The following is a 13,611-nucleotide window of genomic DNA, read 5'->3' as shown; positions in this document are numbered from 1 at the left end:
ATGTGAGATGGAGTGGCTGTGAGGGATTGTTCCCATCTGTGTGCAGCATATTCAGCCCCTCTGAGCTAAAACACACTGTTTTGTCACAATTTGTGCCTTTGCCTTTGACTCTTTGGCTTGCTGGATCAAAAATGCTAATTATTCTGGCAAAAAAGTGAACAATGCCACATGTCGTTCATTGCTGTTACAGCTACCTGAGGCAAAATAAGCACAAACGCTGAGTCAAACTTGGATATGAGTGGATTTAATTACGTGGCTATGGTGAAAGGTGTCTGTAAGGTTAAGTCTCATAAGCAAAATATTCCTGGCAACACTAAAGCTCCTCCATGTAACGTTAAATAATTGAAAAATACGTGGGCATTCAAATGCTCTTTAGCCCACTTAGCAAAAATCCCTGTGTCACAGACAAAGATTTGTCGAAGGGGTGGATCCAACTTTCACCATTCCTCTCCAACAACTTTACATCTTGTAAAGGGTTAAATGAAAACATGTGTGACAGTCCTCTCATGTTGTCTGTCTGGTCTTAATGTGGGCCTCTTCCTGCCTCTGCATCTCCTCTCCGACATGAGCGCCATCTGAATCAGGGTTTTTCACTCACTTTTATCTTTTGGCTTTGATTCTCCAAACTATTTTATCCCTTTTTCCTTTCTCCATCTCCTTCTCTGTTTCTTGTTATCATGGGACAAGGCCTGCAATGTGACAGTGGAAGAGGAGTTTGATTCAGTGCATTCAAATATTCAGCACATGGAAATATTGTGTTTGTGTGTGTAACAACATAATTGTGGCTTCCTTTGGTTGTGTCATCTCATACTGACTGCAAATACACTGAGTTGTATTAGTATTTTCTCCTTAATCGGTAAACACCTTCTATGCTGTGGCCTGTTGTCTGGACTAAACCTAAAGTTTCTCTTTGTAAAAAAAAAAGAAAAAAACGCTTTCCAGGCTTCTTTATGTTTCCTTTCAACCCTCCTATCAACTTAGAAAGCAACACTCTTCCCACAACATGTAACAATAATATAACAGCTGTAAATGGCCACAATTTGTTAAGTCGTGCACACAGATTTAAACCATAATAACTTAATGGAAGTTTTGTTTGCCACCAATGTACACATTAATAAAACACAGATAAAGAGACAGAACTGTTCTCTGAAAATGACAAAGTGCACATTTATGAACCATGGCATAGGTAAAAGCTGTCTTTCACCACGCTAATAATTTTTACACGGTCCATTAGTCAAGCATAATGACTGGAAAGGTAAATAAAATTCAGCTACCAGCACATTTAAAGCTGACCAATTAACATGATATATTTGATTTGGAGAATAAACATTTATCTTTGATTTCACTTTATATTTGATTTGATCTGTACAAAATGTAGCCATTGTGGCTTTACAGGGGGTTTTGTGTCGGACTATTTCTTGGCACGGAGTGGTTTCTGCAGGTTGCATAGAAACCTCACTGTCTTTGTGCTTCGAGTCATTATGCTAAGCTAAGCTAACTGTCTCCTATGGCTTCATGTTTTGTGGACATTTGAGAGTGGTGTCAAGAGTTTAATCTAACTCTTGGCAAGAAACATTTGCGTGTAAGTTAAAAAAATGCTGAACTACACTGTTGTCCGAGGGTTGAAACACCTCTGTAACTGATCAAAGAGTAGTCCTGTCAACACCGTTAAGACTACGGTATCTCAGATGAACCAGCGTGGCATCTGGTTTAGTAACTTACACGTTTTCCAAGCTGGTTGTTACTTAGTATAGCCATTGTGTCCGATGTCTGCCAATAAAAGACTTTATACATCAAAAAAAAAAAGGGAAGAAAGAAGCACCCAGATGGCCACATTACTTTAGAGCAACAGTATTAGAAAAGTTTTTTTCTTTTCTTATCCGCAGGCATCTGTGGCCACCAGATGCACAGCAGAAGAGACCTCTCAGTACTCTGCCCAACCTTGCGAAACACTATACCAGCCATATTTGTCATTTTAGATGTGGTTTATATAGAGTAATGGAGTTATTTCTCAACACAGCTTTATTTCTCTCTAAACAGGTCAAATGAGCTGTTTACGTGTGAACTGAACCAGGATGAACTCTGACCCTTGACTCCGACAGCCTTATGAGCCTTATGAGCCTTATGAGGTGAATACCTCTTGCAACACAACATCAAAGGCCTTTTTATATAAGGTGGTTAAGAAGATAAACTCTGCTGTGGTGTGTGTGTGTGTGTGTGTGTGTGTGTGTGTGTGAAAGATATATATCTACATGGACAAACAACATGAAGAAATATGAAAGAGTCACAAACACAAGGTGCAGCAGTTATCCTTTAGAGTGAGAGAAACTGACTCCCTACTGGCCAGGACTTCAAAGTTAAAGGCCCAGGTGGACTCTGGGTAGCCCCAAACACACCCAACCCCCACCCATGTCCGCCCCCCCAGTCTCCTGTCTGGGTCATGAGCAGAGCTGAGCAGGGATCAGAAGATCAGAGGACCAGGCCCTTTCTACTCACACCGTGAACTCTTCACAGGAATGTCAGAGGAATTTTCATTCTGAAGATTGCCTCCTTGGTCACTCACCTGCAGAAAAACTACAGAAATGATCAAGCTTTAATCTCCTGCATTAAATCGAGTCAGTGAAAACGAATACACTTTGAATCCTTTGTATTGGTGGAAATGAACTAAATTATCTTATTATGTCTTTATGGCACTCAGATGTTCTTTCATCTGGCTGCCATACAAACTCATACGAGTCAAATAAATTTTGCCTTAATTAAAAATGAAGTGTTTTTATGTAAGATGTAATGTTGGAAATATGTTTTGTTTCTTAGGGTGAAGTTGAATTGACTCAGTCCTCACCAGCTCATGATTAAATCTGTGGCATCTTTCACCACATCCTCTGTGTGCCCCTCAAAATAACTTGTTTTCCTCACTTAGCAGAACATTGTTCTGGCTTACATTAATTTCAAAAACACTAACTCTAAACTTAAACATAACCATTACTAATTATATTTTAATATTTTAAGATCAACCAAAAAACATGTCATCAACCCTATAATTTAATGGTTAACCTTGTGGGAACCAGATTTTTGTTTTCACAAGGTGATTTATACAAGAACACACACACACCCTGCAACCACTAATTCAACATCCACGTGTCCTCTAGAGGTATTCTTGACACAAAAACTTCTCTCTTAGTGTCTGCCAAAAAAAATACACTCAGCTTCCACATAGAGGTTGTTTAATTACACACCATTACATTAGATAAATAACACACATTCATATAGAAGATACATGCATATCTGGTCATAGTGGTCCCTGGACAATGTGGCTCCTCAAGGTAACTTGAACCATGGCACCCCAGGGCACAGGGGCAGCATAAACCATGCGATAGAAAGCAGATGTCCATGTAAACACACAGACACACAGACACACACACACACTCACACACACACACACATATAAATCATGCACAGATGTTCATGATTACACCACATCAACCTTCTCATCCTTTTCTCAGACAGATAAAAGCAGCAGCTTGTGGTAACTGTGTTAATTATGGGTCAAATCAAAATTATGGTGTTGTGGCAAAATTTATAAATTTGCTGGTGTTATATCTGCTGTGCTACGCTGAAAAAGAAGATCATGACATTGAGCTGAAGGGTGTCCTGGTGAGGCTGTGGTCTAAGATGCATGCAGCTGCAACATCTCCTGTTCAATGCCGTGCTGGGACATCTGTTGCATAACACTAGTAATAGTGAAACTTGACAGTGGTTTATTTTATCCTAACCTGTAACAGGCTTGTATCTGCTGTTGATTTCTGATGAAACAGAGCCCTCTAGTGTCAGTGGCAGGAAGTGTTGTAGACAAATGTAGGGAGCAAATACTGAATGCAGTAGCGTGAAGCTGAAGAGCAAGAGGTGGAAGAGGAAGAGGAAAAGAGAGAAAGACTTAAGACTTAATTTAAGTTAAGTTGAAAGACAAATATTAGAAAAAATATGACAGTTGCAAATACAATCTCACCTCAAGGTCCACCAAGTGGCAGATCTATGAAGCAAAACTTAAAACTCAAACAAAAACACACACACACACACACACGGAGAATAGATAAATAGATAAATAAATAAATAAAATAAACTAACACACAAAAAAGTTATCAAAAGGCCAAACTCCATTTGCTGATGAAGATCATATAGTATTACTGAAAGCTTTAGAGCAGCCACTTGAGGCGAGCTGACTTTGTCAATTTTTGATATCCAGTTCCTTAAATTTTAAACTTATCGGGCAGAAAATTTTGGGACAAAAGTTACACTGCACAAAATGTGCTGCAATACAGATACTGATTATTACCCTGTATAGATACACGTGTATCTAACCCCTCACAAGCAGCTTCTCTCAGAATATCTTTACACACAACCCAAACAAAGACCATGAAAGCAGGTGGAAAGAAGTGAAGCAGAAACATAATTTGTGGTAACAACAGAGTGTGTGAAGAGTTCTCGGCTTGACAAGGTGTTGGCGGAGTTGCCAGCTCCCAAACGGGAAACCGCCTGAAGGTAACTTCTGCTTTGAAAATATAATTTCTGCGAACAGATGATGACTCATCACCCAACATATTAAACAAGAAATTACACCTAATAATTAGCTACAAAAACAGGCTGATTGATCTTTGTACTGGGATGTGAGACTTTTTCTCAGAAAAAACACAAGAACGTCATATTACAGTAATGATGTTGTTAACATGTAGTGTTACTTGTGGCGGAAAAGGTTGTGGTCTGTTTTCAATCCTGTAGTCTCGACTACTGTTATTATTACTGACTATTTTCCTACGCACATCTTTGGTGTTCAGAAGTCATTTGTCTTTTTTTTAAAATTCCATCTTGGGTGCCATGTCTCACACAATGACATGAAGATACTCAGAAATAAGTTTGCCCTTTCTCTATTTATTCTTAAATACTGAACTGAAACATTGTATAGATTTGGGCTTTTTGTGTGTATATTCATTTTTTAATTTAAATGTAAGCACTAAGATGTCTTCTATTTGGATTTTGATCCTGCATTTCTGTAATTTAGTCTTTTCAGATGAGGACATGTTTTCTTTGTTGCAGGACATACTTATATTGGCCTTTCCAGGGACTCTCTTTTTATGTCCTTCAGACTGGTTGCTCACACTGATTTGAGAAACCTGTCCTCACTGGTACAAATTTCAGTCAAAGTTTATAAGATGAAATAAATGACTATATCACAGTAATGAGTCTGCGGTTTTCCCATTCTTTCTCAGAAGTCTGCCTGCGAGCCAGCAGTTCACTGGAATAGAATTAAGTTTTACCTCAGCCTCAGTTTCTAAACCCACTTAGCCTGTGCAGATTTGCCCATCCCCTGCACACACAAGACTGTATTAAATGTATTACTACCGTGTTAGTAAGTGTAATTTGACAGCAAATACACAGTAAATATGACACAAAAGAAAAAAAATTGAAAAATAAGTTTACATGATTACTGTGAAAATTGATTCAGCACAAGCATTCATTCCAGGTAGCAATCACTGTATGTGTGAGGTGAATATTGATGTGTAGAGAATGTAATGTTTCAGTAAAAATGTTATTCTGGAGCACAGGGATCAGAGCCAACAGAGGCTGGAAGGAGGCCTTTTCCAGTTCCTTCTCCCTTTTATGACTAAACCAGACAGAGCAGAGCACAGAAAGTGTAGGATGGTGAGGAGCTGCCAAACTGCTGCTGTTGACACACTCGTTATACGCACAGCTCTTCTTCCTGTTTCTAAAAACTCTCACTCAACCAGTTAGAAATTAGTTGCAAAAACATGACACTGTTTAACAAGAAATCTGACTGAAGAAAGAGGAAGGACATGAGTGGGTATCTCAGTATCTCAACATCTACCAGATGGATTGACAAGAAATTTTTTACAGACATACACGGATCCCATGGCCTTTTCCTGTAGTGCTACCATGAGGTTTGTGGTTAGTGGTTAGTGAAATATCTCAATTATTAAATGTGTTGCCATGAATTTCGGTACATTAATTTTCCCCAGGATGAATTGCAATCACTTCATTCAGCACCATCATCAGATCCAAATATTATTTTGTCAAATATTTTTGTTTATGTCCAAATACCTGCTAAACTATCCGACAGGACATTTCCATCATCTTCAGCTGTACTTTGTGTTTAGTGCTCATTAGCCAATGTTAGCATGCTAACACAGTAAATGGTGGTGAACATGGGAAACACACTACCTGCTAAACATCAGCATGTTAGGACCGTCACTGTGTACATGTTAGCGTGTTTATGCAGACATTAAGTTCAAAGCACTGCTATGAATTACTCTTGTGACACAAGAGCCGTGAACCATCACAAATCTTAGTCTGGAAACTGATCATGTAAGGTTGGCGTAAATGTCCCTGAACTGCACACACATTCCTTCGTATTGCCCCCTTGATTGCCTAGACATTCATTAACTGCATGTACAGTTAACACTAAAATGCTGCTGAGGCCAGTACCACACACATAGAAAGAGTGGCATTTACAGTAAAGCACATGTTTTTTTCATGGTTTATGGTTAAAAGAAAATGCTCCATCACCTCTTTTCCCACCAAAAAAACCTCACACATAGAGGCACTCATTATGTTATAAATTTGTCTGAACTCCTTTGAGGGTGTCATTCTGTATATATTTCCTGGAGGGCGCTCTTTTCATTCTCTGTTCAGGAAATACTGTCCCCTCTTTCCCCTCTTGTTTTCCACCTTGCCTCTTTTCTCAGAGCGCTCTCCTCATATTTTGGGGGAGAGGAATCTGGAATCGTTTTCCTCTGCTCTGCTCAGATGCTTGCAAGAAGTTCCTTCCTTCATTACACACACGTGTAACACACACGCACACACACACACACACACACACACACACACACACACACACACACACACACACACACACACACACAGATGTGCACACACACACACACACACACACACACACACACACACACACACACACACACACACACACACACACACACAGATGTACACACAAAGACTCACACATATACACACAGAATGGTCTCTTTGGCTCCCCAGGTACTTTGTGGCTTGAATGCCTCCAGGCAGACCAGACCCAATCACACACACGCACACACACACACACACACACACACACACACACACACACACACACACACACACACACACACACACACACACACACACACACAAGATGATATACTTGAATGCTGATCAAATTTGTCTCAGATTAGCTGAAAGCCCATCAGAATCCAAACTGATCCACTGCCCTCATTTGATTTCTTTCCTTTTCTCTCCCTTCTCCAGCAGTCCTTCTCAGTCTTTTTGTGTATTTTTTATGCATCTCCATGGTACAAGCAAATAAGTTTCCACCAAATGTTGTGGGTTCAACTGTTGCCGAGGGCTGAGGGAAGGGAAAAGGAAGAAGTGAGAGAGGGAAGATAATGGAGGAGGTCTGGGGTCTGGGATGTGGGCAGCATTTGAAGACAGGGAATGTATTAGACAGTGGGTAAACATTGCTGCTAGCTTGAAAAGACACACACACACACATGCAGACCCATTAACGCACACTACGTTCCATACAGCTCCCGAGGGTACGGAGTGTTTCACTGGAAATTTTAGACAACCTGTCTGTGCTCTGCAGCTCCTGATCAGCAGGTAAGTGTCTATTTGCTGTTTGTTTCTTGTCTGACTCAATTTCCTCTCTTTACAAGGCAGGCAAAACTACAGCCTGTGCCTGTTTCACTTGGAAATACTTGTTACAATTGGTTTGATAAGGCATGATTGCATAACTCAGCTAATCTCTTGGCAACCTTTTGAGCATGTGCTACACATAAGACTGGACATGTAGGTGAGAAAGGCAAAATGCAACATGCTGATCAAATCAAACTTCCTGATGATGCAAACCTTTCTTACTAACTGCTGTGATACAGTAACTGAGAGTCTCTATGTGTGTTGTTTGCGTGTGTGCTTTTGTGCAAACCTGCTTTGTGGGTATTACCGTAACCATCAATTGCTGTGCATGCAGGGAAAATATAGATAGTTCCCTTTCATAATCAGAGGTTTCATTGCAAAGAAATGTGTATGCAAAAGCAACCATGTCAGCTTGTGCTGCACTTCAAACACTGTTGCACAATTTCCCTTAATGTAATACAAATTTGTTAATTCAAGGTATAAAAAAAACTGACCTTGATTGACCTCACCCTGAAAATGTCATCTTGATTTTCAATGCTTCAGATGAATAACAAGTTTTCATTTTCAGTAGTTTCACATTCAATAGTTAGTTCAAGGGTTGAATCAGTTCTTAAATGGGTACTCCTGCTATTTACTGTAGTGCTGCAGTCCCGTTAAGATGGAGGACCTGCGAGAGACAGATTAAACAAGACTAATGGTCTACAGCTAATGGGTAGCATTTCAACATTTTTTGATTAGTATTAAACACAAGTTACAGCTGAGGCTGATGGGAAGCCCCTTAGTTTTGTAAGTACTGGGTCATAAACCAAGATACTGGACAAATTGAAGCTTTAACCTGATGGCTGTGCTGGAAAAAATAAGGGATCACCAAAGTTATTACAACTCATCCTGAGGCGGATATGAATATCTGTACAGATTTTTTTGGCAGCTCTAACTCTAACCCTGGTAGATTTCAAGATACTTTGCTGAAGTGAAAAAATTTGACCTGCTGCTGTCACTAGAAGTAACGTCAGAGGATCACCACTTCATCCTCAATGAAATATGAATGTCTGTACAAAGCCTCTTAGCCATGCATCGACTAGTTGTTGCGATATTTCAGTCTGGAACAAAGTGGTGGACAGACGGACAAACATAGCTATCCCTAGAGACATACCATATGCATAGTTAGTTAAAAAAAAAAAAAAAAAGTTACTGGTCAACACCTGCTGTAGTAATTATATGGGTCAAGCTCCTAAAACTCTGTATCCTATACTTCCCAGTACACAGCTCAATAGCATGTTTCACTGGACTCTCCCTGTCAGGTAAATGCCCAAATCAGACTCCACGCTTTCTGTTAAAAAAATGTGTTGTTCCCATGCCCAAGCCAAGACACCCATGTGATATTATTAAAGTATTTTTCTCAGATTAAGCTTTCCCAGAGCCAAGGAAGACATTACACAGCTTTAACATGTAAAATCTGCAGAGTTCCCATTTAACACCTTTATCTTCATGTTTAATTTGTAGGATTGCATATCTCACCAGCTGTCTCCATGGCTCTCCTGCGCTGCGCTGTGTTGCCACTGCTGTGTGTTTTTCACTCTGCTTTGGCCACTGTTGTAGCTGATGTGGACTACGGAGGTGTTCCTCTGTGGATTAACCGCCTGCTGGGTGAGCCCAGTGTGCTGAGCCTGCGGGGGCGGATGGACCCAGCCTGGTTCCGAGCTAACAACCCACAGGCCTGCCCTCAACAATGTGACTGCCCCATCCAGTGGCCCACAGCACTCTACTGTGACCACAGAGGCTTGGCTGACATCCCTGACAGCCTGCCGGGCAGAACTCAATACCTGTTTCTACAGGCAAGAAAAACTCTGACACAGGCACTGAGCATGGTTTATCTTTACAATGGTCTGCCACTAACCCATAGTGGTTTTTCATTTCCTCTTCACATTGTACGGTAACTGACCTCCACTGCTCTATACTTTAGATATTTTAAGTGGAAATGTGAAAAGACAAAACCCATCAGGCAATGTTTTTTCTGTTATTCCCAGGGTAACAACATCTCGTCCCTGCCCTCCTCTGTATTGGCCAACGTTTCTGGGCTCCGCTGGCTCATCCTGGACCATAACCAGCTGCAGAGCGACAAGCTGGACCAGTCTGCCCTGCAGAACCAGACCCAGCTGCGCTACTTTTTTGCCAACCACAACCACCTGAGTTCAGTCCCCAGTGCGCTACCAGCAGGACTCAAGCAGATGCGACTGGCCCACAACCAAATCAGCAGCATCAGCCCTGGAGCTTTCCAGAACCTGCACAACTTAACGCTTCTGCTGCTGCAGGGAAACAGACTGCAAACCATCAAAGAGGGAGACCTCAAAGGTAGTGTAATGTGTCATTTCCTTTCATTATAAATGCATCGTATACATTTCATACATGTGAAGACACCTCTGAAGAACAACTTTTCTTCAAGGCAAAGCTTAGACTCAGTATGCTGCTTGGACAGTTGTCAGCAATGATTTGTTAATGAAAATTTAGAAAACTCATAAATACAATTGACCTTCCAACATTAAATCGGTATATTGTGTTGTGGTTTATTGCTCCTGTAACTAACGTGTTACCTACTTGGTATATCTGAACGTCTTACTTTACGTGTCTAAGTTTTTAAAAATATCTTCCATGTGAGAAAGGTCAGTGTTTGTTGCACTGATAAGGCCTACATCTGACTCTCTGATGTTTGACCTCTGAACAGAATGACTATGTACTTATATCTAACACTGGAAATGTTTACACTCATTATTAATTGTTGCCTGTTTGTGTTTTTATCCTCTCCTGTTGTCTTGGAGGTCTGGTCAGTCTGAATTTGTTGGACATCGGTGGGAATTTGTTTTCATCTGTCCCCAAGCATTTACCTCCTTCAGTCCAGCAGCTCTATCTGTCCAGTAACTCTCTCTCTGGGCTGGACAAAGACAATTTTGTGGGGCTCCTCAACCTCAAGTACCTGCGTCTAAGTCACTGTGGTTTGCAGAGCGGTGGCATTGACCCAGCGGTCTTCAACTTCTCCAGCTTGGTGGAATTGGACCTTTCTTATAACAAACTTACCACCATTCCCACAGTCCCCACCACCCTGCAGTACCTCTACCTGGAGGCCAATGAAATACGAGGTGAGGTGCACACATACACAGAAAGAAAACCTGCATGTGTACACACACACACACAAAGCTGCAGTGACCTTTCACATTGTGAATGTGGAGGTGTCACTTCCTGTCTGGGAAATGCTGATTTCACACACCTGCTCACTTTCATGTGTTCTTCAAGTGCAGCATTAGTGGGATATGTGGGCAACCACCTTCTGCTCTGAGGAAAGAGGGGTGAAAAATGTGACTGTAAAGAAATCTTAACAGCTGGCTCTCTTCACTGCATGCAGGCACAAGAGGAGCTGGGGTTGGGTTAACTAGCATGCAAGGCAAGTCAGAAATGGAAGAAGCGGGAATGAAGGGAGGGGAGGGACTCAGAGAGAGACATGGAAAGAAAAGAAGGGAAAAGAGGGTGGAGAAGAGGGGAGGGAATATTGGGTGGTTGGATGGCCAGCAAAGAGGCGAGAAGAGCGGTATGAAAACATCTGTGATGGATTCAGAGGTAAGAACGCCAGATGAGCCAGAAGCACATGCTGTTCCCCTCTTCAGTCTCTCTCTCTCTCTCTGTCTGCTCCCCATCACTCTGGTCTTTTTTGACAGGTAGGATTTTTATCACAGTGCATCAGCCTTGCCCACATTTTGACTCACATGACCATCCAGCAGCAGTGACCTGGTGCGCAATTTTTGGCTCCCGGGCTCTGGCAGAGTGAAAATGTGTTCTTGTTTGTCAGTGCATGATGCAGCAGACAGCGGGACTACATCCCAACGAGACAGACAGACGGCAAAACACTTCCACAATAACACACACCTCATCGTCTAGCTAGCAGCCTTACAGCTACCACGGTTCCTGTCTGCCAAAGCCCACAGTCTGAGCTGAGTGACACTCGACTACTGAAAAGAAGCGAGAAAGCAGAGGAGGATGCTGTGGTTTCTTTCGCCTCCATTTGCACCACAGCACCTGCAAGAAATCTAATGGTAAATGCAGACTCTATGAGAGGACGAGGGACGTTTGCAGCCTGCACAGATAATGAAAGTAATTGAAGGGCTTCATCTTAAGAGTTTACACATGATGAGCACATGGTACATGATGTGAAATCAAAGCTCTCTCTGGACCTGTTTAATCTCTACAATGTTTTGACAACACAGCAATAAGCAAATGGCTGTCACAAGGGTGAATAATGGGTCTCTAATAATAAAATGTGGTCTGTATATGATTTAAAAAGCCTGCCTGTTTTCTGTCTGTTCACCACAGAGTTCAACGTGACCAGTTTCTGCAGAGAGGTGGGACCTGTGTCCTACTCCAGGATCAAGGTCCTACGATTGGATGGAAACAAAATGTCCTACCATCAGCTGCCGTCTGGCTGGGTCTTCTGCCTGCGGGTGCTTGAAAATATTTACATCTGACACTACCCAAAATTAGGATTACTGTATGTGACTGCCCAACCTCATCTAGCGATCCAATGAATAATATGGCTCAAGTTAAGAGTTTTGCTTTGTTAGCCAGCGAATCATTTGTGAGCTCAAATGACTCGGCCTTAAAGCTAGAAACCAGAGAAGGAGACTCTAATTTGCTGAGTCTTCAATATGCAGATACACAGCCAGACACTGAAGGGAAAGCTGACCTTCAAAAGATGCCGAAGCTTGAACTCGTCCACTAAACCAGTGTTATTTTTATCATAATGCCAGAAGTTCTGATCAAAACAATTCTCATACCACCAGTGCATTCCCTTGGGTTTCTCTCTCTCATTCCATCTTTTCCAAGTTCAGCCTCAGCAGGGTTGTACATCTGTGTGTTATTACCAAATAGGAGCTGTGACAAACCCCCTTCATTTCTAACTGTAGAGAATAATGTGCTCTGGTTAAAGTGAGCTGTCTTAGGGCAAAGGGAAATATGTATGAATGGCAAAATTCAGTAGCTCTCCCTTGAGAGAATCTGACTCAGTTCGCTGGACAGAGTTAAACAGCCACACCAGTCCACTACTAGAGCTTGGTGGAATATGATAATGTTTTGATGCAGCTACTGAAAACCTTCAAATCTCTCCCCCAAAACAACAGTTAGCTTCAATCCAGATTTGTCAAGCTGTTTTTCATGTTTTTTACTGTGACTTTTTCTTATATAATAAAAGAAGGTATCATTGGCTCAATGTGCAAAAAAAAAAAAAAAATTAAGTAGTAATCAAAATGCAAAATATGTAAACTGAATGGGGCAATGATGTATCAGTGATGCTCCCAAATTGTCTACTATGGAAGATTTAAAATGCCAAAATAAAAATCAATCGAATAAAGAAATCAAGTGAAATACAATACACATGTATCTTATTACTTTTGTATGCATGCACTCACTGAGTCATGAATAAATTAAAAATAATTTTAATATGACAGTTATTTTCTTTTTTGTTTATAAAAACTGAATAAATTGTTTTCCATTGTGACAATCAACAAAAACAATCAACTACCCAGCTTTCAAATCATCCATAGTCAGTTCAGACAGTGTGGACTGAACCAGTAAATGGTATGTTTATTAGAAAGAGTTCAGCTATGTTGTGAACAGTATAAACACCAAGCAGAAATGTAACGTGTACAGTATGAAAGGAAGCCGTTATATTCAGTTGAAAATGGCAAACACAACCAGTTGTATACTGAAAGCAGAAAAGCAAACATTTGGCTCTTGATGATCCATTGAAGAATTCACCTCGGTTGACTTTCATCTGTATATAACATTTCTGAGTCCTGTTTTTCAAGTTTGTGTTGTGTCGTGATGTCATCTCAGTTTACTATATTGGAGAAAGCATCCGACTGA

The 13,611-nt window shown here is 41.0% G+C and overlaps 1 protein-coding gene across 2 annotated transcripts; it reads left to right on the top strand.

Annotated features, from left to right (window-relative positions):
- Nucleotides 1-7,531: 7,531 nt before the first annotated feature.
- On the top strand, nt 7,532-13,008 carry zgc:113307 (uncharacterized protein LOC553753 homolog). Of its 2 annotated transcripts, none has more exons than XM_041034215.1 (5): nt 7,532-7,668; nt 9,304-9,539; nt 9,732-10,056; nt 10,521-10,838; nt 12,064-13,008. In XM_041034215.1, the coding sequence occupies exons 2-5, from the start codon at nt 9,384-9,386 to the stop codon at nt 12,213-12,215; spliced, it is 951 nt and encodes a 316-aa protein (XP_040890149.1). In that variant the 5' UTR covers nt 7,532-7,668; nt 9,304-9,383; the 3' UTR covers nt 12,216-13,008. The 2 variants fall into 2 exon arrangements, with proteins under 2 accessions (XP_040890149.1, XP_040890148.1); XM_041034214.1 differs by having other exon boundaries at nt 9,208-9,539.
- Nucleotides 13,009-13,611: the final 603 nt, after the last annotated feature.

The sequence above is a fragment of the Toxotes jaculatrix genome, chromosome 3 (genome assembly GCF_017976425.1).
Source record: "Toxotes jaculatrix isolate fToxJac2 chromosome 3, fToxJac2.pri, whole genome shotgun sequence".
NCBI classification, from domain to species: domain Eukaryota; kingdom Metazoa; phylum Chordata; class Actinopteri; family Toxotidae; genus Toxotes; species Toxotes jaculatrix.
Note: the sequence above shows the minus strand (reverse complement) of the source record. Positions and strands in the feature narration are given on the sequence as shown.